Source organism: Rhinoraja longicauda, chromosome 1 (genome assembly GCF_053455715.1).
Source record: "Rhinoraja longicauda isolate Sanriku21f chromosome 1, sRhiLon1.1, whole genome shotgun sequence".
NCBI classification, from domain to species: domain Eukaryota; kingdom Metazoa; phylum Chordata; class Chondrichthyes; order Rajiformes; family Arhynchobatidae; genus Rhinoraja; species Rhinoraja longicauda.
The window spans coordinates 32,296,956-32,323,409 of record NC_135953.1 but is presented as its reverse complement, the minus strand read 5'-3'; the positions used below and the strand labels follow the sequence as shown (position 1 = coordinate 32,323,409).

At 44.1% G+C, this 26,454-nt stretch overlaps 2 protein-coding genes across 3 annotated transcripts in view; one reads left to right on the top strand and one right to left on the bottom strand.

The window, feature by feature from the left end:
* Positions 1-3,352: 3,352 nt before the first annotated feature.
* On the bottom strand, positions 3,353-25,850 carry sigmar1 (sigma non-opioid intracellular receptor 1). The gene is made up of 4 exons (XM_078428751.1): positions 25,568-25,850; positions 12,343-12,543; positions 10,513-10,605; positions 3,353-9,323 (listed from the first exon to the last, which is right to left on the bottom strand). The coding sequence occupies exons 1-4, from the start codon at positions 25,704-25,706 to the stop codon at positions 9,094-9,096; spliced, it is 663 nt and encodes a 220-aa protein (XP_078284877.1). The 5' UTR covers positions 25,707-25,850; the 3' UTR covers positions 3,353-9,093.
* The window catches only part of galt (galactose-1-phosphate uridylyltransferase), a 51,038-nt gene continuing 50,152 nt past the window's right edge, over positions 25,569-26,454 (top strand). Inside the window, exon 1 of one of the 2 annotated variants that reach the window (XM_078428558.1) lies at positions 25,569-25,805. The gene's annotated coding sequence lies outside the window, so the exon portion shown is untranslated. Of the gene's footprint in view, positions 25,823-26,454 lie in introns of both variants that reach the window. The other variant, XM_078428466.1, reaches the window with a different exon arrangement.

The window sequence follows — 26,454 nt, the reverse complement described above, 5'->3', positions numbered from 1 at the left end:
GCATCTAGGAGAGAGGGAATGGGTCGAGACCCTTCTTCAGACTGAAATAACACTGTGTTATTCCTTCTCTCCAGAGATGCTGCCTGACCTGCTGAGTTACTCCAGCATTTTGTGAATAAATACCTTCGATTTGTACCAGAATCTGCAGTTATTTTCCTACACCATCAATAACTACTTAATTGGAATGTGATAGCAGACACAAGAAACTGCAGGTGCTGGAATCTTGGTCAAGACACAATGTGCTGGAGGATCTCAGCGGGTCAGGCAGCATCGGTGGAGGGAATGGATAGTTATGGAAAAAAAACTGCAGATGCTGGTTTAAACCGAAGATGAGACACAAAATGCTGGAGTAACTCAGACTGGTGTCTGAAGAAGGGTCTCGACCAGAAACGTCACCCATTCTTTCTCTCCAGAGATGCTGCCTGACCTGCTGAGTTACTCCAACATTTTGTGTCGATCGAGGGAATGGTTGGGGACGTTTCGGGTCGGGACACATTTCAGACTGAAATAACACTGTTATTCTGGCAAGAGGTTTCGTGTTAAAGAATTTCGAACAATGAATTGAGGGATGTGTTGGAAGGGACTGCTGATGCTGGTTTACACCGAAGAGACACAGCATGCTGGAGTAACTCAGTGGGTCAGGCAGCATCTCCGGAGTAAAGGAATGGGTTCCCTTTAACGTCACCCATTCCTTCTCTCCAGAGATGCTGCCTGTCCCGCTGAGTTACTCCGGCATTTTGTGTCTATCTTTGAATTAAGGGAAGATGGACACAAAATGCTGGAGTAACTCAGCGGGACAGGCAGCATTTCTGGAGAGGATTGGGTGACGTTTCGGGTCGGGTACCTCCATCAGTAAGGGATAGAAACATAGAAAAATATGTGCAGGAGTGAACCATTCGGCCCTTCGAGCCAGCACCGCCATTCAATATGATTATGGCTGATCATGCCCATACTCAATGGATTACGTAAAAAAAGAACAAAATCAACTTTGTCTTTGTATCTCCTACACGTGAGCAAGAAGTAAAGGGCCTCTCCCACTTAGGCGATCATTTTGGCGACTGCCGGTGAGTGTCAAAGTCGTAGCAGATCGCCGAACAAAATAACCATACAACAATGTCCGCGACAAGGTAAGACAACCTACCACATAGGCGACGCCAAGCTGACGCAAACCGGCGACTCAGAGGGCCTGTCGCACTTAGGCGATTGTAAGGCGACAGATGGCGACTAGGTTGTCCCCACAGTTCGCCAGGGTGTCGCTGGCATGATCGTGGGGAGTCTTAAAAGAATCGTAGTGGATCTCGGCGCTTGTCGCCCGGTACCGTAGCTTATTGCGGGCATTGTCGCATGCTGTCCCCAGGTATGCAAGGTTGTCACTTGTACCTTTTCATGACATGTCATTCACATATTCTATCAGCATTCATTTTGACCATTAAAATCAAATGCTGACACACGGGCTAAACTATGAGAACTCTTTATAGACAATGGATGCAGGAGTAGGCCATTCGGCCCTTCAAGCCAGCACCGCCATTCAATGTGATCATGGCTGACCATTCTCAATCAGTACCCTGTTCCTGCCTTCTCCCCATACCCCCTGACTCCGCTATCCTTAAGAGCTCTATCTAGCTATTTGTTTAGATCAATGAGGCAAGCACATACACAGGCATTTCACGATGTTTATTAAAGGCCAAAGCTCAGACATAGACAGACACTACTAAAGAGATATACTGAGTTTTAACTGCTGTGTTGTTTGTAGGGGAAATGCACACGTGACCATGAGGACAGCAAGGTCCGGCCAGCCCTTTTCACACGTCAATGCCGCCTCCGAGCATGACATCTGTGGTCTAAACCTGTCCACTGAAAAGCAGCTGCAAGTCAGGTGTGGATTGTGTGCGGAGTCATTCTAATTTCATTGTCACCCTGTTGAGTTTCACTGTCTATCTCATTATCACCGACTCCACAGCCAACAATGTGCAATTGTGGGCTCCAGAGTTCCACGTTACCTTGATCATGACATCTGCGGCTCGCTAGCAGTCTGTTCGTCTTTTTTCCTTTTTTTTCTGTTGTGTGTCGGTGTTGGGATGGTTTTTGTATTTTTTTTTGGTTGTGTATGTGTGGGGGGTGGTGGTGTGGGTGGGGGGGTGGCGGGGGAAACTTTTCTCTTCCTCACGGCGCGGGGTGCGGCTCGGCTGCAGGGCCTAACATCGCCCGGTGCGGCTTGGCCGCTGGACTTTACATCGCCCGGTGCGGCTTGGCCGCTGGACTTAACAGTGCCCGGTGCGGCTCGGCCGCGGGACTTTTCATCGCCCGGTGCGGCTTGGCCGCGGGACTTTACATCGCCCGGTGCGGCTTGGCCGCTGGACTTAATAGTGCCCGGTGCGGCTCGGCCGCGGGACTTTTCATCGCTGGTGCGGCTCGGCCGCGGGACTTAACATCGCCCGGTGCGGCTCGGCCACGGGACTTAGCTGCGCAAGGCTTGGTCGCGGGGCCTTTCATCGCCCGGCTCGGCCACGAGACGTTTCAGCGCCCGGTGCGATTCGGCCGCGGGGACTTCCATCCCCTTGCGGGGACTGTGCGGGTCGGTCGGGGACGAGCTGTCTGTCCGTGGGCATGGGGAAGAGAGTGGAAGTTTTGTTGCCTCCATCACAGTGATGGGGTGTTTGGAGTCACTGTGATGGACGTTTGTGTTGGGGTTATGTGTCTTGTGTTCTTTTTTTTATGACTGCTATGTAGTTTCGTTCGGTACCTCGGTACCGAATGACAAATAAAGCTCTGTTGAACTGTTATACTGTTATCATAGTTGGGTTTTTTGCATATCGTTCATTCATTTGTTCTGTATCTCTCTCTCTGTAGCTCTCATTTCCCTTTCCCTTGGCCCTCAGTCTGAAGGGTTTCAGCCCGAAAAGTCACCCATTTCTTTTCTCCAGAAATGCTGCCTGACCCACTGAGTTACTCGAAGTTTTTGTGTCTGGATTTGGCTGGAACAAAGGCCAGAGATAAGAACTAAATGTGTGAAACATGTTTGAAGTGTTGCAGATTGTGAAACCAGGGGGAGGAAAGTAGCAGCAGGGGGGTCAATGTATTGGATTCGAGCTTGTTCAAATTAGGTTATTTTAGTATCCAATTTAATCCATCTTTATTAAATTGATCCAACAACCAGGTCTTTTTGGCAGATAATTTCACAGCATTTGTTATATGTGGAAGGTGGTACTAATTGATCATCAGTAATTTTAAAAGTAGTCAAATGCCGATTAAAATGAAAACAGCACTGGGGTCAGCTGAGCTTCTAGGTGGTGGTTGCATTAATACTACGACTCAGGCTCAAAGAGACAATGGATTATTTTATTTCCCAAGAAGTGTCCTTGTTTACCATCACTTTAGTTGAAAAAGACATTAAAGATGTGGAATGAACTATTTATTAAAGCAGAAATTTTATTTTCAATGGTTGTCCCACAAAATACACGTATTTTAATTTTTCAAGACAATAGATATATATTTAGGCAAATTAGTTAGCTAATATCTGCCATTTTCAAATAGACTAGGATATACTCAAATGACATTTTAATAAGGCTCTTGGTGATATTTCCATGATCAATCACAAAGTATTTTTTAAGCACAACATTACTTTCTTTTACAGACAGCACTTTAAAAGCTTCAAGTTAGAGCCAATATTATTCAAGTACATTGGTAATGTCCATAAATAAACAAGCAATGTATCAACACAAAGTTAACAAAAAGTCATTCATTTATCATTCGTGCATTTCACCCACTCTTTCACAATAAAGATCCCACATGGAGAATTTAGAACAAAATTATTGGGGTGCGGATTAAATTCAGGAATGACAATTTATTGGATTGTAGCTTGTTCAAATTAGGTTATGCAGCCATTTCAGTACCCAATTTAACTTTGAAAGACAGATCTATTAAAAAAGTGAAGTGCGAGACAATTGGTTTTCCATTTATAGAATTTGCAGAATTCCTGAAGGTTTAATTTACTAAAAATGCCATCCATCTTTGCTGCAGAGCTACAAGGTGATTCTTCCACATTTCAGTCTAAATTCCAACGCACAAATGGATAGTCCTTGAAGGGATTAAGTCACAAAAACCTGAAGATTCAATGAGGGGGAATTTACAGCACCACTACAATAAATTTAATATGTTCCAAAAAAAAATTTCAATGTGAAGAGAACATTGATTTGTAGTTACTATTGGTGAAACAATTGCAATGATACCTGCTCAAATAAATAGAAAATGATTGGCTGTTTTAGAATATCCATTGTTTTCTGGCATCCCCATATGCACTTTTTTGTTACACAATTTAAATTTTGCTTGCAGTTAAAAATTGTAAAATTCTGCACACAATTTAATAAGCACCGATGATTTAGTGGAAGGGGAATGATCGCAATTTAATGTTTTTCTCCAAAATATTAAATCGCTATGATCCTATGATGGGCTAAGGCAAACTAAAATTTAGAGATGGCAATTCACGGAAACAACAATTATAGCTAGCAGTAATGAACAAAATATTTTTTTATAGACACGAAGTTCCATTAAAAAAAATACCATTGCCATATTGAAGATTTAAAAAATAAATTACTTTGGTCAAGTTTCTCCAATTACCCGACACCAAAAAACAAGACCAAAGCAAAATTCTGCATCACTAGATCATATTTCACCATCATTTTATCCAGGTGCTCAAGTGATATGGGAAGGGAAAGGAGGAAAATGATCCTGAGGCCAAGATCAGTTCAGGCATCGTATTACCAAATGCTGGTTCAAGAGGCCCACCATATAAAGAAGCCACTTAGTTCAAGCTGACATTCAGATTCCTCAGAGCTTTATTTTCACTGTGCATGTTCGTGCAAATACTTTATAACTTCATTTGTGGAGCATCACTTTTGTTCATATGTAAAACACAGTCAATTTGCACCACTATCTGTCTGCCAAGAGCTGACCATTTAATTAATTGAAAATCATTTACTGGCAGTAAACACCATGGTTTTAGTTTTAACTCGACAGCAGTTGTCATCCTCATCAGCCTGATAGTGGGGTACCGCAAGGCTCGGTGCTGGGACCGCAGCTATTTACAATATACATTAATTACTTGGATGAAGGGATTAAAAGTACCATTAGCAAATTTGCAGATGATACGAAGCTGGGTGGCAGTGTGAACTGTGAGGAAGAAGCTATGAGGTTGCAGGGTGACTTGGACAGGTTGTGTGAGTGGGCGGATGCATGGCAGATGCAGTTTAATGTGGATAAGTGTGGTTACCCACTTTGGTGGTAAGAATAGGAAGGCGGATTATTATCTGAATGGTGTCAAGTTAGGAAAAGGGGACATACAACGAGATCTGGGTGTCCTCGTGCATCAGTCACTGAAAGGAAGCATGCAGGTACAGCAGGCAGTGAAGAAAGCCAATTGAATGTTGGCTTCATAACAAGAGGAGTCAAGTATAGGAGCAAAGAGGTCCTTCTGCAGTTGTACAGGGCCCTAGTGAGATCGCACCTGGAGTACTGTGTGCAGTTTTCATCTCCAAATTTGAGGAAGGATATTCTTGCTATTGAGGGCGTGCAGAGTTGGCTTACTAGGTAAATTCCCGAATGGCGGGACTGTCATATGTTGAAAGACTGGAGCGACTAAGCTTGTATACAGTGGAATTTAGAAGGATGAGAGGGGATCTTATTGAAACATATAAGATTATTAAGGGGTTGGACACGTCAGATGCAGGAAACATGTTCCCAACTTTGGGAGTCCAGAACCAGGGGCCACAGTATAAGAATAAGGGGTAGGCCATTTAGAACAGAGATGAGGAAAAACTTTTTCAGTCAGGGTTGTAAATCTGTGGAATTCTCTGCCTCAGAAGGCCGTGAAGGCCAATTCTCTGAATGCATTCAAGAGAGAGCTAGATGGAGCTCTTAAGGATAGCGGGGTCAGGGGGTATGGGGAGAAGGCAGGAACGGGGGGGGGTACTGATTGAGAATGATCAGCCATGATCACATGGAATGGTGGTGCTGGCTCAAAGGGCCGAATGGCCTCCTCCTGCACCTATTGTCTATTGTAACATACAACACTGGGATTCCCTTAAAATGTGCAACCCAGCCTCAGAGGATGTCATTGGGGTCCAAACTGGCACTTTACCCAGAGGTCAGAGCAGGGCAGCAGTAATGACTTCCTCACCATGACCAAATATACCAGGAACCTGATCAAGGACCAAAAAACCAGCTTGTTTTAACATTAATTTAAAGAGACGATTTTCCATACTGATCCTCCTTTCATTGCACTTTTTGTCATTTCTGCAACTATTTGTTAATCCTCCCTCTCAGCATTTCCCTGATCATTGGGGACTGTCATAGATCTCACTTGCAGTCATCTCCACACCAATTTCTAACAGCTGCCCAGACAATGATTCTTCTCTGGGTCAGTCAAGTAAGACAAACTGAGTCCATGCATTCAATTCTGTTAACAGTTGGATGTGGAAATGCAGTATCAAAGCATATACTTGTTGAATACTCCTAAAATTAAGTTTCATTAACTTCAATACAGTCACTGGAACTGTGGCATTGTACAACATTGCACATTTGAACAAAGGAAGAGTTTCTTTCTATTGCAGTATTCCTCCAGACATCAAAATGCGTTTGCTGCATGGACAGACACCAATAAATGCAACTAACAGACACCAATAAATCTGCCCAACTTCAAATTGAAACCATGTTGTCAACAGAGCAATTAAGATATATGCAAAAGCAAAATTAGAAATGCAGAAATGAACCAAATGCACACACTGCAGCAAAAAAATAGGCATTGTGGTAATAACTATTACACAACTTGTTCTATTCTTGAAAAAAATTATTCCAACTATCTATTGAACAAGGGCAAATTTATTGGTCATGATAACACAAATAAGGATAAAAAATGTGTATGCTTTAATTAACTTAAACATATTGATAAGATTGTTTTGAGCAAATCTTTTGGTTTGATATTTCAAACCTATATCAACAGCAGGAGTACTTTGCATTGAAATATGTGGACCAGAGAACCAATTACAAATCTTTAAAAGCTCACTAACAATATGGCTAACTTCTGCTTTTCTGCATATATTGTACCGCAAAAAGCTGTTCTCAAATACTACAGTATATGTTGGCACTTTCCTTTAAAGATTAAAGAGAAATGCAACATTTCATGTACTATTTATTCAGTAAAAAAAGACCAGCTCTTCAAGTAAAGCGTTTCAGCAAAAAAAAAACATTAATGCAAACAGAAATAAACTTCATATTTGGGAAATCTTTGATTCTCCATGTTGGTTTTTATCTATGTAAACGTACAAATATAAACAAGATGATGTGATAATGAGGCAAATGTACAACACAAGTGGATGCAATTTAAAAAAAAAATTTAGATTTGAAATCCAGATGCAATAAAAAATGGCATTCACACTCTGCAACTTCCTCAAAACAACATCGCCAGTATCAATTTAGAGCAGAAGGTCTTAGATAATCTGGGAGAAACAAGAAATGGGCGGCAAAATGTCAGGAATCTCCTCAAATAATTCAAATTTATGCAGGGAACATGTCACATGGCAAAACAAATATTGCAGTTTGTCCACCTGTGTATATCCAAGACAGGCTGTGGAAAAATAATTGTTATTGTTCTTACTAGTAGATATCCACAATTGAAGACAGATTAACAGATGTAACTCCTCTACATAATGAATAGCATTTTCATCCTTTTCTTTCACAGCTGGTAGAACAAAATCCAGGGAAAACAACTAGCAATAATTTTAAATAACACAAATCAGAACAATTAGCACCATGGCAAAAGCTGGACATTTCCTGTGAAATGAAAAATCAAATCTGAAATGAAAAGAAAATGTTGGAAACACACAGCAAGACATGAAGCATCTGTGGAAAACATTTCAGGCTAAAGGCTTCTTGTAGGAACATTTTTGATGGTGTCTTTGATTTGAAATGTTAACCAGTTCTCTTTCCATAAAAGCTTGCTCAGTTGCCAAGTGATTCCAGCATTTTCCATTTCTAATTCACCTTTTCTGAACAGCTTTCATATTACAGCAGTATTAAGTGAGAAGATACAAGGAGTAGATTCTTCCTCCTGGGTGGGAATACAGCTGTGAAGGAGCCTGGCTGTCCGGGTAAGTAGCAGCAAAAGGCAAGGCAATTGTGCTTAACAGCTTCAATTATTCCTAAATCATGTCAGCTGTCCATAAATGACCAGTTGACTCAAAACAGCAACTCAGCTGCAAACATCAGCAACCTTGCTCAAGACAATGGCTTGCACCCAGTGAACATTAGATTACTAATCTTAGGTGCCATTGACTGCCAGAACCAAAATGAATGAAAAAAAACATTTACAGTTTCTGAAATTCTACACAATACTTCCAGCTGCCCTGCAATAAAATATTATAGCAAATAAAGAGTAATTAATGTTTTATATTTAAACAATTTCATGTTATGCTACTTAGCTCAAACGATCACACCGGTTTGGTCGATAAAAGTGCATCGAAAATTGGACTTTTAAATAGGATCAGGAGAAATGCTGAACACACTGTGAATTTGGACAAGATCTATGTGTTTCAAGCGCACAAAATTAAATAACTAAAGTCCATTTACAAACAGATTGGTAATAAACGTGTGCAAATGTGACTAATAGATAGGATTTAGAGATTTAAAAGGATAGTCATTAACCATCAGGTTCAGATTAAAGCAATAACATGCTTAAAATATGGTCATCTGATGAGGTTTATAAATCATGCTGAGAGTCCTCCCATCTCAATTTACCTTCCAAAATTATTCCAAAAGAATTAGCTGAACATTAATGTTTCAAGTGATTCTGCCCTAAAAATGAGATAATGCAAAAACAATTTTAAGACTTGATTAACTTTTTAAATAGTATATGATGGGATGATCCTTGGTAAAGAAAAAGTTGAAATATTGAAAAATTTGTTGTATTATACAAAAGTAATGTCAAAAGTTTCCAGGACTGATGGGCATGGATACAATTTTCAACCCCATTAAGTAATGTAAACTGACATCGTATAGACATTTATAAACTTTAAAATTACAAAAAGTCTCCAACATGCTTCAAAAGAAGCCAGCTCCAGCGAGGTATGTATTGGCTTCCAGAATGAGTGCTTTTACGTAGACGGATATTGTATAATAGAGAGTAAGAAAATCCTGCGTGCTGAAGATCGTATCGGATAGTGCAAACCCCAACATGGATGGAATAAAGCCTCGGCCATATTCAACCATCCAAGTACCCGCACTCCAGCGAACGGATGTGGCCTCACCAACAGAATGGACTATTGTGTCCCCTGTGGAAATAAATTATAATGCATAAGTAGAGTTTTGTTCTCCCCCCCCCCTCCCCCTCCACAGATATCCAAAACAAACGCTCACCATCTGGAATTTGAGATGTTCCTGCTTTCAAAAATCAGGAAAAAATTCAATAAACTTTTATAATAGTTAATTCCTGACAATAAACATTTTGTAGTTCCAATCAGGTGTGACTCACTCTGGGTTTATTCACGAGGCGTTAACAGACAGTAGGCAAACATACTGACTTTGAGCTCTGACACACCAGGATTTTCCATTCATAATCATCCTGAGAACATGGTGTTTGTCACTTTTGTAAACAATTCACCGATTTAAAAAAAAATTCATGGTGACACACGAGCTAAGAAGGTGTACATATTAAGTATTGCAAGATGGAATTAGGTTGGGTAGTGCTTTGCCAAACAACACCATAGAGTGAATGGCCCCAGTGGTTGAATTATTTTTATGAAGCTGCAAAGACAATTCTAATTATATCTGGCCATCTCAATTCCTCAAGATCATGTCTCCCTAATCTTTAAGCATTTAGTTTCTCTCATTAGTCTTCTTCAGCCGTCCATTTTATAATTAGATGGCTCTAATTCTGGCATATGGCACATCTCTGACTTTCCTTCACCACCTACAAATGTAGCATCTACATTAAAATGGATCCTAGAATCCCTCTGTACATTATGTGTTTGCTTTTAGTCATACGGTCATAAGTGACAGGTGTAGAATTAGGCCATTCGGCCCATCAAGTCTACTTCAGTCATGTGAAGCACCATTTTATTATATTCATGCTGCATCATAAAAAATTAGATGACCTGGATAAAGAGATAAAAGTGGTAAAAGGAAATGGGACGGGGACGGGGGGGGGGAGAGAGAATGTGATTTGAAATAATACGGGAAGTATAGAAATTGGCTAACTGAAAAGAACAGTGGAAGAAGATTTCAACCTGACTTTTTAAAGGAATTGGATATGTACTTAAAGGAATACTGAATTTAGCTTGTCGTAGCTCTTTAGCAGGAGAATCAAGGATGATTGCTTATCGGCCAGCTTTTTCAAAATGCAGAAACATGCACAAAATGACCCACTTTTGTAACATTTAATACCACGGCAATTATAATGAATATAGAATGGTGGGATTCCATGCTTAACAACATTCCAAAACACTTTGTACAGAAACTAACCTGGGTAATATATTTCACTTTTTGTTGTCCCTTCTTTCCATTGTTGAAAAGTCCCTGAAATAACTGTATCGGACACTTCAGCCCAATAGCGACCTACAATGGTAAATCATAATAATTTAAATACATCCATTATACACATTCCCAAATCTTCTTGTAACAAATAGCAAGCTCAATCCATTTTCAAATAAGAAAAAGGTGCAAAATTTTAAATATCTTTCATATGAAATTGAGAAGTTTCCTATGTTCAAGTACAATGGCAATACTGTAATGAATTTTACAACTTTAGAACAGATTCACTGACAGACAATAATGGCTATAAGAACTCTCCAAGAGCTCGGCTATAATTTAAGGATAGCAAGTTTTTTTTTAATACGAGCTGTTAAAATTAATTTTAAAAGATTCAGATTGATGCCTCATGAAATTGCCTCGAGGAAAAGTAATTCTGTTAGCATTTCTGAATAAAAGACTGCACCTTTATTAAGAAGAAACATGAAGACCTTCCTGGGTTTTCTTTCACTGGAAAAGTTATCAATTCAAAACATTAACCCATTTCTTTCTCCACAGATCAGCTAAGTATTTCCAGCAGTTACTGTGTTTACTTTAGATTTCCAGCATCCACACTATTGTATTTTTGCTTAAGTATTTAGAAATGGGCTTAAAGGAGGATTGATTCCAGTGCAGTGGAATTAGAATGGATTTAACCACCAGCTGTTTCACTGGAGATATGATGGAAACACAAGAGATGTAGATGATGGATTCTGGATCAACAAAACAAAAACCGCTCGAGGAACTCAGTGGGTTGAGTAAATTCCATGGAAGGGAAGTCAATGTTTCAGGTCAGGATATATCATCTGGGCTAAAAAAAGAGGAATGATAACCAGTATAAAGATGTAAGAGGGTGGAGTGGGACAAGAGGTGGCACGGTGGCACAACGGTACAGTTGCTGCCTTACAGTGCTTTCAGCGCCAGAGACCCAGGTTCGAACCCGACAGGTGCTGTCTGTACGGAGTTTGTACGTTCTCCCTGTGACTGCTTGGGTTTTCTCCGAGATCTTCGGTTTCCTCCCACACTTCAAAGACGTACAGGTTTGTAGGTTAATTGGCTTGGTATAAATGTACATTGTCCCCAGTGTGTGTAGGATTGTGTTAATATGCAGGGATCGCTGGTCGGCGCGGGCTTGGTGGGCTGAAGGGCCTGTTTCTGCGCTGAATCTCTAAACTAAACTAAAGAGCTGGCAAGCAATACATGGATCCGGATGAGGAGAGGTTGAATGGTAGATGGAGTCAGGTGAGGGAGGGAAGGAAGGTTGAAATAGCAACAGGTGCTGGAAGGTGATAGTTGTAAGCAAAGGGCTGCAGATGAAGCAATCTGATAGTAAAGACAAGTGAAGCATGCAACCAAATAAGGGAGATAGAGTGGGCAGATAAGAACAATGACGACAGGGACATGTGGGAAGCATTTGGGTGACGGACAGGCATGTTGGAATTTGCTGATGGGTCAAAGAGGACAACAGTAGACAGTTTGAGAGTCAATGCTACAAAGAATGTCATTTGTGACTATAAAAAGTGGCTATTCCTCCAAGTGCCGTTTGAACTTTATAGCAATAGAATATTTGAAATTTCTGAATTCTCAGAATATATACACACCTATTTATCTCTTGCATCTTTTATTTCACTCTAGTTCAAGATTTTCCAATTAAAGATCACTTTCTGTGTAATTGAATAATTCACAACAGGACACACTATCAACCCAATATTGATACTGCAGAGTTGACATGATGTAAACCTTTAAAATGTTTCCAAATATAATTTAATGAAACAATTAATATACCCGAGTGTCCTCCAGTGTCCAATGCTGTTCCAAAGAGCAGCACATATTCAGTTAAGGATGCATGCAAAACGCAAATCGAACCCATCCAGCCTCCCGCATTCACGAAGATCCACTGGAGGTCCTCATCCGGAAGTATGTGGCCAGGATACATCTTCCTTAATTCAACCACAATCTTTGTGAATGCCTGATCATGATTGAGACCTGAAATACAGCACCATTTTACATCACTGAGAAATACATTTCATTCAGGCAAATAAATTAAATCACTTCTAGTTACAATGCACAACTCTGCAAAATGTCACTGACATGGTACATTGTCACTCTAATATTTGGTGATTGGGGAGGAGTGGATGGGGAAGGGTCCAGTCTTTGCAGAACAGAGTCAGGATGTGAGTAGGTGATGGGGAGTCCCAGGGTTACGTTTCTGTTTCTTGAACCTGCAGTAGAACTGGTTCAGGTTGTTTGGTCAGCTGCCGATTGTCCAAGGAGTGGGGGGTTGTAGCTGGTGATTTCTTGCAAGCCCTTCTTGCAATTGATTGAAAAATTCCATTAGCTAGACAACTGAAATTCATTGTCCTCCACAATGCTGATACCCATTGCAGAGCCTGAATCAACTCTGTAAACCTGTCATGATTACAGAGGTCAGTGCGACAGGCAGCGGCAGCGTGTTCGCCCGCCCCGGATCGGACTTATCATCAGGGGAGCCGGCCGTCTTCGGAGGCTGCGGGAGCGGCTGGGACTCGCCTTAGGCTCGGGCCGCTGCGGACCGTCCGGCGCGGCCTGCAACCACAACAACCTGACCGCGGGAGAGGACAGCAGGAGAAGGGAAAGACATTATGGCCTTCCATCACAGTGAGGAGAGGACTGGAGGAGACTCACTGTGATGGATGTTTCTTTGATGGATGTTTCTTTTTTTGTGTGTTTTTGAGGCTGTGTAATTTTAATGCCTATTTAATGCTTTTATTGTTGGACTGTGCGTTACTGAATTTCGTCCAATATTGGATGACAAATAAAGCTATCTTGAATCTTGAATCAGGGTTCGTGCACTTGGAATAGCAAAAACATTCAAGGACTTTTCAAGGTCCAAAAATCCCATTTTCAAGGACCAAAATCCAGCAAACATTGATGGGTTTTTCCCCAGTTTTTCTCCGTATAGGTAAGAAAATACTGTTTTCAAAACTGTTAATTTGGTGTATATATGGTTAATTAGTAAAAACTACGATGATTTTGTAGGTTTTTTTTGCTTTACACGGTATGTTCCCCTCAGCGCTCTCCGACTCTTTAACTTGTCCCAGAGCCGTGGAACCGCGTCGGCGGCTGGGGAGGACTGGAAGCCCTTGTGGCTAAAGGGATCAGGGGGCATGGAGAGAAGGCAGGTACGGGACACTGAGTTGGATGATCAGCCATGATCATATTGAATGGCGGTGCAGGCTCAAAGGGCCGAATGGCCTACTCCTGCACCTATTGTCTATGTTTCTAAGCTGCCGGCGAAGGTTCACCGGAGAGCAGATCGCCACCGACCCAGAGCCAGGCCAAGGCGAGAGATCGCAGAGCCCCCTCGCAAACAACAAACCCAAGGAAACTTCCCTCCTCGCTGCAGCTCACCCCGGGGATGCGGGGCTTCTGAACAACAACTACAACACTTGGGTTTATTCTTATTTTGCTGCGCTAGAGGGAGAAGGGGCCGGGAAGAGAGGGGTGGGGAAGAGGGAGAGAGAGAGAGAGAGAGAGAGAGAGAGAGAGAGAGAGAGAGAGGGAGAGAGGGAGAGAGGGAGAGAGGGAGAGAGGGAGAGAGGGAGAGGGGAGAGAGGGAGAGAGGGAGAGAGGGAGAGAGGGAGAGAGGGAGAGAGAGGGAGAGAGAGGGAGAGAGGGAGAGAGGGAGAGAGGGAGAGAGAGAGAGAGAGAGAGAGAGAGAGAGAGAGAGGAGAGAGAGAGAGAGAGAGAGAGAGAGAGAGAGAGAGAGAGAGAGAGAGAGAGAGAGAGAGAGAGAGAGAGAGAGGAGAGAGAGAGAGAGAGAGAGAGAGAGAGAGAGAGAGAGAGAGAGAGAGAGGGAGGGAGAGGGAGCATAGGGGGAGAGGGAGGGTTAGAGGGAGAGAGAGGGAGGAGGAGAGGAGAGAGAGGAGAGGAGAGGGGGGGAGAGGAGAGGGGGGGAGAGAGAGAGGAGGGGGAGAGAGAGGGGGGGAGAGAGAGAGGGGGAGAGAGAGGGGGAGAGAGAGGGGGGAGAGAGAGGGGAGGGGGGAGGAGAGAGAGGAGGGGGAGAGAGAGGGAGGGGGAGAGAGAAGGGAGGGGGGAGAGAGAGAGAGGGAGGGGGGAGAGAGAGGAGGAGGGGGAGAGAGAGGGAGGGGGAGAGAGAGGGAGGGAGGGTAGTGGGAGAGAGAGAGGAGGGGGGGGAGAGAGAGGGGGGTTGGGGAGAGGGAGAGAGTGTCGGGGTAGAGGGAGCAGCGGGTGTGAGCGGGAGTGAGGGGAGGATGTCAGAGGGTCTTGGTGAAGGAGTGCCCGCCACTTGCGAGGGCTGCTCCCTCCCTCGTGCTCTCTCTCTCTCTCTCTCTCTCTCTCCTTCTCTCTCTCTCTCTCCTTCTCTCTCTCTCTCCCTTCTCTCCCTCCTCTCCCCCTCTCTCTCTCTCTCTCCCAGTGCCAGTGAGATCTGCGCCACTCCACCGTTCTCTTCCCCGGCCCCGTCTCCCTTTAGCGCAGTGAAATAAGAACAAACACAAGTGTTGTAGTTGTTGTTCAGAAGCCCTGGGGTGGGCAGCGACAGCGAGGAGGGAAAAAATAGGCAACAAAGACAAACATGTCTAACAATGTTTCCCGACTTTTAATAAAAATATGCATTATAAACGATGAAAAAATGCCACATTACTCTGCATGAATAATGCTTTTCTCATTAAAAATTGAATTTTCAAGGACCTTGAAAAACAGTTTCAAATTGTTCTCAATTATTCAACCAAAACTCCCCATAACAGCAAGAGATTGCCATAAGAGGGGGAATATTCGTCTTTAGTTTAAGCGAACCATTAGTATGCGATTGGTCAATTTGGTGAGGTGTACCCCAAGAGGCATCTTGAGTTTTCACAACAGGGACATAGAGGACAAGCACAAACAGTGAACACACCTGATGCCTGCAGGTATTCTGCAGGTATAAAACGACTTATCACACAGAGTCAATAGACCAGGAGTGGAACCCCTGGAGGTTGCTAAGATACAGTGGCGTGCAGGTAAATTACCGAATTGGAAAACCCAAAATGGCAATTTAAAATCAATGAACTAGCACTGAAGAAGACAATCAAGGCAGTACAACCTTCCTACAACAATCTGATCTATTTGATTCTTCACCACTTCCCCCATGCCAAATTTCCTTTCCAAATTCAACTACCTGTATAAGAAAATAACTGCAGATGCTGGTACAAATCAAAGGTATTTATTCACAAAGTGCTGGAGTAACTCAGCAGGTCGGGCAGCATCTCGGGAGAGAAGGAATTGGTGACGTTTCGGGTCGAGACCCTTCTTCAGACTGAAGAACGGTATCGACCCGAAACGTCGCCCATTCCTTCTCTCCCGAGATGCTGCCCGACCTGCTGAGTTACTCAGCACTTTTGTGAATCAACTACCTGTGTTTGTTTGGTCAAATTCTTTAAATTTTATATTGACAATTGGTGTACAATACAGATCACCTGGAAACAAAAAATCTTTGGAAAGATTGTAACAGTTGATATCAGAATCTCAGAATGTTTTCAGTGGCAAGAACAAAGGGAAAAGGGCAAGACAAGGGAATATTCATGGATGGGAGTAGTGAGCCATTTTGTTGAACCATTGTAGTTCAAGTAATGAGATTGCTATATAATGACCGACAATATGCCCGTATGGTACGGTGGCGCAGCGGTAGAGTTGCTGCCCGACAACGCCAGAGACCCGTGCTCGAACCCGACTGCGGGAGCTGTCTGTACGGAGTTTATACATTCTCCCCGTGACAGCGTAGGTTTTCTCCGAGATCTTCGGTTTCCTCGCACACGCCAAAGATGTACAGGTTTGTGGGTTAATTGGCTTGTGTTTGTATACTTGGTATAAGTGTAAACTGTCCCGAGTATGTGTAAGCTTGCGTTAATGTGTGGGGATCACTGGTCGGTGCAGACTCAGTGGGCTGAAGGGCCTGTTTCCACGCTGTAATAAGAAATCATTTCAAGGTCCCACATAGGAGATTAGTGGGCAAAACTAGAGCACATGGTATTGGGGGTAGGGTACTGACATGGATAGAAAATTGGTTGACGGACAGAAAGCAAAGAGTGGGGATAAATGGGTCCCTTTCGGAATGGCAGGCAGTGACCAGTGGGGTACCGCAAGGTTCGGTGCTGGGACCCCAGCTATTTACGATATACATTAATGACTTAGATGAAGGGATTAAAAGTACCATTAGCAAATTTGCAGATACTAAGCTGGGGGGTAGTGTGAATTGTGAGGAAGATGCAATAAGGCTGCAGGGTGACTTGGACAGGTTGTGTGAGTGGGCGGATACATGGCAGATGCAGTTTAATGTAGATAAGTGTGAGGTTATTCACTTTGGAAGTAAGAATAGAAAGGCAGATTATTATCTGAATGGTGTCAAGTTAGGAAGAGGGGATGTTCAACGAGATCTGGGTGTCCTAGTGCATCAGTCACTGAAAGGAAGCATGCAGGTACAACAGGCAGTGAAGAAAGCCAATGGAATGTTGGCCTTCATAACAAGAGGAGTTGAATATAGGAGCAAAGAAGTCCTTCTACAGTTGTACCGGGCCCTGGTGAGACCGCACCTGGAGTACTGTGTGCAGTTTTGGTCTCCAAATTTGAGGAAGGATATTCTTGCTATTGAGGGCGTGCAGCGTAGGTTCACTAGGTTAATTCCCGGAATGGCAGGACTGTCGTATGTTGAAAGGCTGGAGCAATTAGGCTTGTATACACTGGAATTTAGAAGGATGAGGGGGGATCTTATTGAAACATATAAGATAATTAGGGGATTGGACACATTAGAGGCAGGAAACATGTTCCCAATGTTGGGGGAGTCCAGAACAAGGGGCCACAGTTTAAGAATAAGGGGTAGGCCATTTAGAACGGAGATGAGGAAGAACTTTTACAGTCAGAGAGTGGTGAAGGTGTGGAATTCTCTGCCTCAGAAGGCAGTGGAGGCCAGTTCGTTGGATGCTTTCAAGAGAGAGCTGGATAGAGTTCTTAAGGATAGCGGAGTGAGGGGGTATGGGGAGAAGGCAGGAACGGGGTACTGATTGAGAGTGATCAGCCATGATCGCATTGAATGGCGGTGCTGGCTCGAAGGGCTGAATGGCCTACTCCTGCACCTATTGTCTATTGTCTATAAGATGGACCCAAAAGAGGCTTTGTTGAATTGGATGATTGCTAGTATGGAGTCATGTCCAGCTAATTAGTCTCAAAATAAATTGGAATAGGACATTATTTTGGAATTCAATAACAGAAAATTTGATAAAATTCAAAATTACTTTGCTCTGAATGAAAGTTTGTGCCGTGGATGAGCAAAAAGATTAGAGTCCAATTGTGCAAGACCACGATAGTAAAGCAACTGAAATAATCAGAATTTGTTTTAATCCAAGTACAGAATATAAAAGCCAAAATGGTGGATTCACGTTTCTTAGGTTCCCAATATGTTATGTTGTTAGGAAGCACCAAATCCATTGTCAGGACAAGGAGACCAATGTTAATGTCTACTCCCCCAGCCCAACAATCCTGGCATTGAAGCTCTTTTGTGTTTAGCATGAAACTAGGCAAGACGGAGGCATTGTAGAAATTATAGAAAGATTGAATCTGCTGCTGGGGGTGATGATTAGCCTTCACCTTGGACATTAATACAATTTCAGATTAGATAATGCATTTACCTACTGCACAGAGACTTGCATTTAAATACAAGCAGAATTTAACATATAACATATAACATATAACAACTACAGCATGGAAACAGGCCTGTCCGGCCCTACCAGTCCACGCCGACCATTCTCCCTGACCTAGTCTCATCTACCTGCACTCAGACCATAACCCTCCAATCCCCTCCTATCCATATACCTATCCAATTTACTCTTAAATAATAAAATCGAGCCAGCCTCCACCACTTCCTCCGGAAGCCCATTCCATACAGCCACAACCCTCTGAGTAAAGAAGTTCCCCCTCATGTTACCCCTAAACCTTTGTCCCTCAATTCTGAAGCTATGTCCCCTTGTTGGAATCTTCCCCACTCTCAAAGGGAAAAGCCTACCCACGTCAACTCTGTCCGTCCCTCTCAAAATTTTAAAAACCTCTATCAAGTCCCCCCTCAACCTTCTACGCTCCAAAGAATAAAGACCCAACCTGTTCAACCTCTCTCTGTAGCCTAAGTGCTGAAACCCAGGCAACATTCTAGTAAATCTCCTCTGTACCCTCTCCATTTTGTCGACATCCTTCCTATAATTTGGCGACCAGAACTGCACACCATACTCCAGATTCGGCCTCACCAATGCCCTGTACAATTTCAACATTACATCCCAACTTCTATACTCGATGCTCTGATTTATAAAGGCAAGCATACCAAACGCCTTCTTCACCACCCTATCCACATGAGATTCCACCTTCAGGGAACAATGCACAGTTATTCCCAGATCCCTCTGTTCCACTGCATTCCTCAATTCCCTACCATTTACCCTGTACGTCCTATTTTGATTTGTCCTACCAAAATGCAGCACCTCACACTTATCAGCATTAAACTCCATCTGCCATCTTTCAGCCCACCCTTCCAAAAGGCCCAAGTCTCTCTGTAGACTTTGAAAATCTACCTCACTATCAACTACTCCACCTATCTTAGTATCATCTGCATATTTACTAATCCAATTTGCCACACCATCATCCAGATCATTAATGTAAATGACAAACAACAGTGGACCCAACACAGATCCTTGGGGCACTCCACTAGACACTGGCCTCCAACCTGACATACAATTGTCAACCGTTACCCTCTGGTATCTCCCATTCAGCCATTGTTGAATCCATCTTGCAACCTCACTATTAATACCCAACGATTTAACCTTCTTAATCAACCTTCCATGTGGAACCTTGTCAAATGCCTTACTGAAGTCCATATAGACAACATCCACAGCCTTGCCCTTATCAATTTCCCTGGTAACCTCTTCAAAAAATTCAAGAAGATTAGTCAAACATGACCTTCCAGGCACAAATCCATGTTGACTGTTTCTAATCAGGCCTTGATTATCCAAATAATTATATATATTGTCCCTAAGTATCTTTTCCATTAATTTTCCCACCACAGACGTCAAACTAATAGGTCTATAATTGCTAGGTTTACTTTTAGAACCTTTTTTAAACAAAGGCACAACATGCGCAATGCGCCAATCTTCCGGCACCATCCCTGTTTCTAATGACGTTTGAAATATTTCCGTCATAGCCCCTGCTATTTCTGCACTAACTTCCCTCAATGTCGTAGGGAATATCCTATCAGGACCTGGAGACTTATCCACTTTTATATTCTTCAAAAGTGTCCGTACCTCCTCTTCTTTAATCCTCCTAATTTCCATCACTACTCTACTTGTTTCGCTTACCTCACATAATTCAATATCCTTCTCCTCGGTAAATACCGAAGAAAAGAAATTGTTTAATATCTCCCCCATTTCTTCCGGCTCAGCACATAGCTGTCCACTCTGACTCTCTAATGGACCAATTTTATCCCTCACTATCCTTTTGCTATTGACATATCTGTAGAACCCCTTGGGGTTTACTTTTACATTACTTGCCAAAGCAGCCTCATATCTTTTTTTCGCTTTTCTAATTTCCTTTTTAAGATTCCTTTTACATTCTTTATATTCCTCAAGAACCTCATTTACTCCCTGCCGCTTATATTTATTGTATATCTCCCTCTTTTTCCGAACCAAGTGTCCAATTTCCCTGGAAAACCACGGCTCTTTCAAATTATTATTCTTTCCTTTCCACCGAACAGGGACATAAAGACTCTGTACTCTCAAAATTTCACCTTTAAATATCCTCCATTTCTCTATTATATCCTTTTCATAAAACAACAATTTCCATTTCACTCCTTTTAAATCCTTTCTCATCTCCTCAAAATTAGCCTTTCTCCAATCCAAAATCTCAACCCTTGGTCCAGATTTGACCTTCTCCATAATGATATTGAAACTAATGGCATTATGATCACTAGACCCAAAGTGCTCCTCAACACATACCTCCGTCACCTGACCCATCTTATATTCTTATATTCTGACCCATCTTATATTCTGATCAGAGCTGCTGGAGGCAATACATCACCGATTTGATGTTGTTTTTGATGTATACAGACTACTATGTTTACATATCTGTTGTGCTGCTGCAAATAAGAATTTCACTGTTCTATTTCAGGACATATGATAATAAAACACTCTTGACTCTCCAAATGCAGTGATCATTTGTTGCCTTTGTAACATTCAAATCTTGAAACAGCATTGATATATTGTTGTTAAAAATAAAACTGACAAGCTCTGACATCTAAAGAACCTTAATAGCTAACCGTTTAAATACCCTCATACACAATAATAGTAAATGATGGAATAAATCACCAGGTCGCCCAGAATCTGTGACAGACATGGATAGTTGATGTTTCAAGTCAGGATTCTTCTTCTGACATGAACTTAGAACATAGCAGAAATGTGCAGCACAGGAATAATCCTCCATTCCTTGCTTATCCATGTGCCTCGCCAACGGTCTGTCTGTCTTTTTTGTTATGTATAATGTGTTTTTAAAAATTTGTGTTAATGTTCTCCGGTTTGTTTTATGTGGGGGTAGGGGAAAACTTTTTTCAATCTCTTATCTTGCCGGAGTTGAGTTTGTTTCCCGGATCGTATCTCCGGTCACTCTGCGGCCTAACATCATGGAGCAGGCGGCCATGCTTGAGACTGACTTTGAGCCCCACCGCGGGGCCGGTGACTTACCATCGAAGCCCGCGATCCCTTGCCTGGGATCGACGCTCCAACCGTGGCCTGCGGATTTCAGCATCGAGGAGCTCGCAGTCTCAGGTAGAGACTGATGTTGGGAAGCTCCAGTCGTAAAAGGTTCCATTAGCCCCGACCCGGGGTCCGATCGCCCGGCGTGGGGGAGCTGAGATCCCCCCGATGTGGGAGCTTGATCGCCCCGACATGGGCCCAACCGACGGCTACGGGAGCCACGATCATCCCGTCAACGGAAGACTTGAGGATCCCGACTCCGGGGGGGGACAAAGAAGGGAAGAGATTGGACTTTTATTTCGCCTTCTAGTAGCTGTGGTGGATGTTCATGTTAAAATGTATTTTGTGTGCCTTGTTGCTTTTTATTGGTATGACCGTATGGCAAATCAAATTCCTCGTATGTTGCAAAACATACTTGGTTAATAAAGTATGATTATGATTATGAATTCCTGCCATTGCTGTTCCACCGTCATCCCTGCTAGGGTCCTTTTCCAGTGAACTTTGACCAGCTCCCCCCTCATGTCTCCATAGTCACCTTTATTCAACTGCAATACTGACACTTCTGATTTTACCTTCTCCCTCTCAAATTGCCGATTGAAACTTATCCTATTATGGTCATTACCTCCTAATGGTTCCTTTACCTTGAGTTCCCTTATCAAATCCGGATCATTACACAACACTAAATCCAGAATTGCCTTCTCCTTGGTAGGCTCCACTTCAAGCTGTTCTAAGAATCCATCTCGGAGGCACTCTACAAACTCCTTGGGGTCCAGTACCAACTTGATTTTCCCAGTCTACCTGCATATTGAAATCTCCCATAACCACCGTAGCATTACCTTTGATACATGATAATTTTAACTCCTGATACAACTTGCGCTCTATATCCAGGGTACTGTTTGGGGGCCTGTAGATAACTCCCATTAGGGTCTTTTTACCCTGACAATTCCTCAGTTCTATCCGTACAGAATCCACATCTCCTGATTCTACGTCACTCCTCTCAAGGGACTGAATTTAATTCCTTACCAACAGAGCTACCCCACCTCCTCTGCCCACCTGTCTGTCTTTTCGATAAGACGTATAACCCTGAATATTCAGCTGTCAGCACCGAAACTCTTGCAGCCATATCTTTGTAATACCTACAACATCATACCTACCAATCTCTAACATATTCATAAACAGATGCTCCTCGACTTACGATTGGGTTACGTTGCGATAAACCCATCGTAAATCGAAAATATCGAAGCATTTAATACACCTGATAGCGTGGCTGACTCGCTGCCGTTTAGTTTAGAGATAAAGCGCGGAAACAGGCCCTTTCGGCCCACTGGGTCCGCGCCAACCAACGATCCCCACACATCAACACTATCCTATACCCACCAGGGACAATTTACACATACGCCAAGCCAATTAACCTACACACCTGTACGTCATGGGAGGAAACCGAAGATCTCAGAGAAAACCCATGCAGATCACGGGGAGAATGTACAAACTCCGTACAGACAGCACCCGGAGTCAGGATCGAACCCGGGTCTCCGGCGCTACATTCGCTGTAAGGCGGCAATTCTACCGCTGCGCACCATCGTAAAGTCAAAATATCGTAAGTCGAGGAGCATCTGCATAACACTTTTAATTCGGTATTTACCTCTCCTCTCACACCGGTTCCTATTTCACCTGACCTTACTCTCTTATCCCTTCTTGAACTTTCCGTCACATTCATTCAGGTGACTCTCGTTACTTTTCCTGTACTCTCTTTCCCTTTAACTCCATCCTTATACTTCCAATTTGTCGACCCTTCCCCCCCACTATTTAGTTTAAAGCCACCCGTGTAGCACTAACAAACCTGCTAGAAAGTTGGTTCCCCCACCAGTTAAGATGTAACCCGTCCCTTTTGTACAGGTCACCCCTACCCCAGAAGAGATCCCAGTTGTCTATAAATCTAAATCCCTGTCCCTTGCACCAATTCCTCAGCTGCACATTCAGATTCCCCCATCTCCCTGTTCCTGCCCTCACCAGCACGAGGTACTGGAAGCAAACCAGAGATAACCACACAAGAGGTCCTGCTTTTCAGCCGTCTTCCTAAATCTCTATTGAATTGAATACATTTTATTCGCCAAATATGTATACATATAAGGAATTTGCCTTGGTGCTTTGTTCGCAAGTAACAACACGATATATTCGGTAGATAATTAAAAATAAAGCATTATAATTTAAAGATGTGAAGAATGAAATAAAATATGAGAGTAAAAGGAGGCTACAGACTTTTGGCTGTTGATTAGAGCCACTGCTTTTGGAAAAAAAAAGCTGTTTTTATGTCTGGCTGTGGCGGTTTTGACAGTCCAGAGTCACCTCCCAGAGGAAAGTACTTCAAAGATTTTGTGGCCAGGGTGAGAGGGGTCAGAGATGATCTTACCCACACTCTTCCTGGCCCTTGCAGTGTACAGTTCGTCAATGGGGGGAAGGTTGCAGCCAACAACCTCCTCGGCTGATCAAACGATGCGCTGCAGCCTCTGGATGTAATGCTTGATGGCTGACTCAAGCCAGACCATGATGGAGAAGGTGAGGACAGACTCAATGATGGTAGTACAAAACTGGACCATCATTGCCTGTGGCTGACTGTGTTTTCTCAGCTGCCGCAGGACGTACATCCTCTGTTCGGCCTTTTTGACTGTGGAGTGGATGGTGACCCCCCCCATTTAAGGTCGCTGGAGATGATGGTTCCAAGGAACTTAAATGACTCCACAGATGAATTGAAGGGTCTCGACCCGAAACGTCACATATTCCTTCTCTCCTGAGATGCTGCCTGACCTGCTGAGTTACAGCATTTTTGTGAATAATTACCTTCAATTTGTACCAGCATCTGCAGTTATTTTCTTACACCACAGATGTGACTGTGGTGTTGTTGATGGGGGAAGGGGGGGGCTGTCCTAAAGTCTACAATCAATTCCACTGTCTCAAGAGCATTGAGCTGCAGGTTGTTGCGATGGCACCAGGATGCCAGCTGTGTCACTTCCTGTCTGTGGGCAGATTCCGCGCCATCCTGGATCAGTCCAACCAGGGCTGTGTCATCCGCAAACTTGAGGAGCGTGACAAAGGAGTCTGTGGAGGTGCAGTCGTTGGTGTAAAGGAGAGGGGAGAGTTCGCAGCCTTGCGGTGCTCCTATGCTGAGGGTCTGCAGGTCCAAGATGTGCTTTCCCAGCTGCACATGCTGCTTCCTGTTAAACTCACGTTGCAGAACCTCCTTCCTCTTCTGAGGAAGGGTCTCGATCTGAAACGTCACCCATTCCTTCTTTCCTGAGATGGTGCCTGACCCGCTGAGTTACTCCAGCATTTTGTGTCTACCTTCGATTTGAACCAGCATCTGCAGTTATTTTTCCACTCCTTTTCTTCCAGACGTCGTTTGTGCCGACATGCACAATCACTTCCAGCTGCTCCCCTTCCCCCTTGAGGATGCACAGCAATGCCCGACGAGACTTCTTGGACCCTGGCACCAGGGAGGCAACACACCATCGAGTCTCACCTGTTGCCACAGAATCTCCTGCCCATACCTCTCACTACTGAGTCACCTTGCACTACGGCATTCCTTACACAGTCCTCTCCAGTTAAGCCACAGCACCAGGATTTAATAGAAAGACATGGCCGCCACCTGGACTGGAAGTGTCATCCGTCCCAACAGCTCCCAAGAGGATGTACCTGTAGGTGCAGGAGTAGGCCATTCAGCCCTTCGAGCCAGCAGCACCATCATTCAATAAGATCATGGTTGATCATCCAAAATCAGTACCCCGTACCGGCTTTTCCTCATATCCCTTGATTCCTTTAGCCCCAAGAGCTAAATCCAGCTCTCTCTTGAAAACATCCAGTGAATTCGCCTGCACTGTCTTTTATGGCAGAGAATTCCACAGATTTACAACTCTCTGGATGAAAAAGTTTTTCCTCATCTCAGTCCTAAATGGCCTCCCCCTTATTCTTAAACTATGGCCCCCTGGTTCTGGACTCCCCCAACATTTTTTCCTGCATCTTGCCTGTCCAATCCTCTAAGACGTTTCTCATCCTTCTGAATTCCAGCGAATACAAGCCCGGTCGACCATCAAGAATCAGTACCCCGTTGCTGCTTTTTTCCCCTCCCCAATCAATTCCGTGCGTGATGCATTCGCGTGTGCATCTGCATGCGTACGGTATGTGCTGCCCCCACCCCCTGCAGCATTAACTCGCCCACTGTGTTGGGCTCAGCGTTGCGGCCTGCAGCCTGCACCCACCTGCGTATTGCCGCGCCAGGTGCGCCAGCTGCTGCCCGTCGAACACGTGCCGCTTGCTGCCCGTCCACGCGCTGACCATCCAGAACGCCAACCCGACCGCGGTCGCCAGGACAACGGCGCGGCATAGTGCGCGCCTCATGACCACCCTGTAGACGCCTAGCCTCGCTGCACCGCACCGCGGGGAACAGTCAGCCACTCCGCCCGTCAACGGGCGTTAGGACCTGGCGGCGCTCACCCGGTGAGCTATCTTTGGTGGTGAGCCCCCACAGAACGCCGGCTAACCCCGCACCCTCCCCCGTCTGATTGGTAGTTCGCTCCGCCTATCGGAGCTCCCCGGCCGCCGAAGCAGCGACCAATCAGAGCGACGGCCCGGCAGTGTCCCCGCCCAGGCCGGGGGGGGCGGGGGGAGGGGGGAGGGGGGGCGGGGGGAGGGGGGGGGCGGGGGATGGGGGGAGGGGCGATGCAGGCGAGTGCAGGCCGACTGAAGCTGCGGTGCATTGACCCAGGTGGAGTTTATTGTCACATGCACCAACCAGTGCAATGATGTGCAGCTGCAATGAAAACCATGCATGCAGCAGCAGCATCACCATCTGAGCACATACTCACTCAGAGACAGCACACAAAGACATAATGTGCTGGAAGGAACTACGGATGCTGGTTTATACCGAAGATAGGCACAATATGCTGGAGTAACTCAGCGGGTCAGGCAGCATCTTAGCACAGAAACGGGCCCTTCGGCCCATCGAGTCCATGCCGACCAGCGATCCGAGTACTTGGGGTACTGATTGTGGATGATCAGCCATGATCACATGGAGTGGCAGTGCGGGCTCGAAGGGCTGAATGGCCTACTCCTGCACCTATTGTCTATTGCTTTTATGCTAGCACTA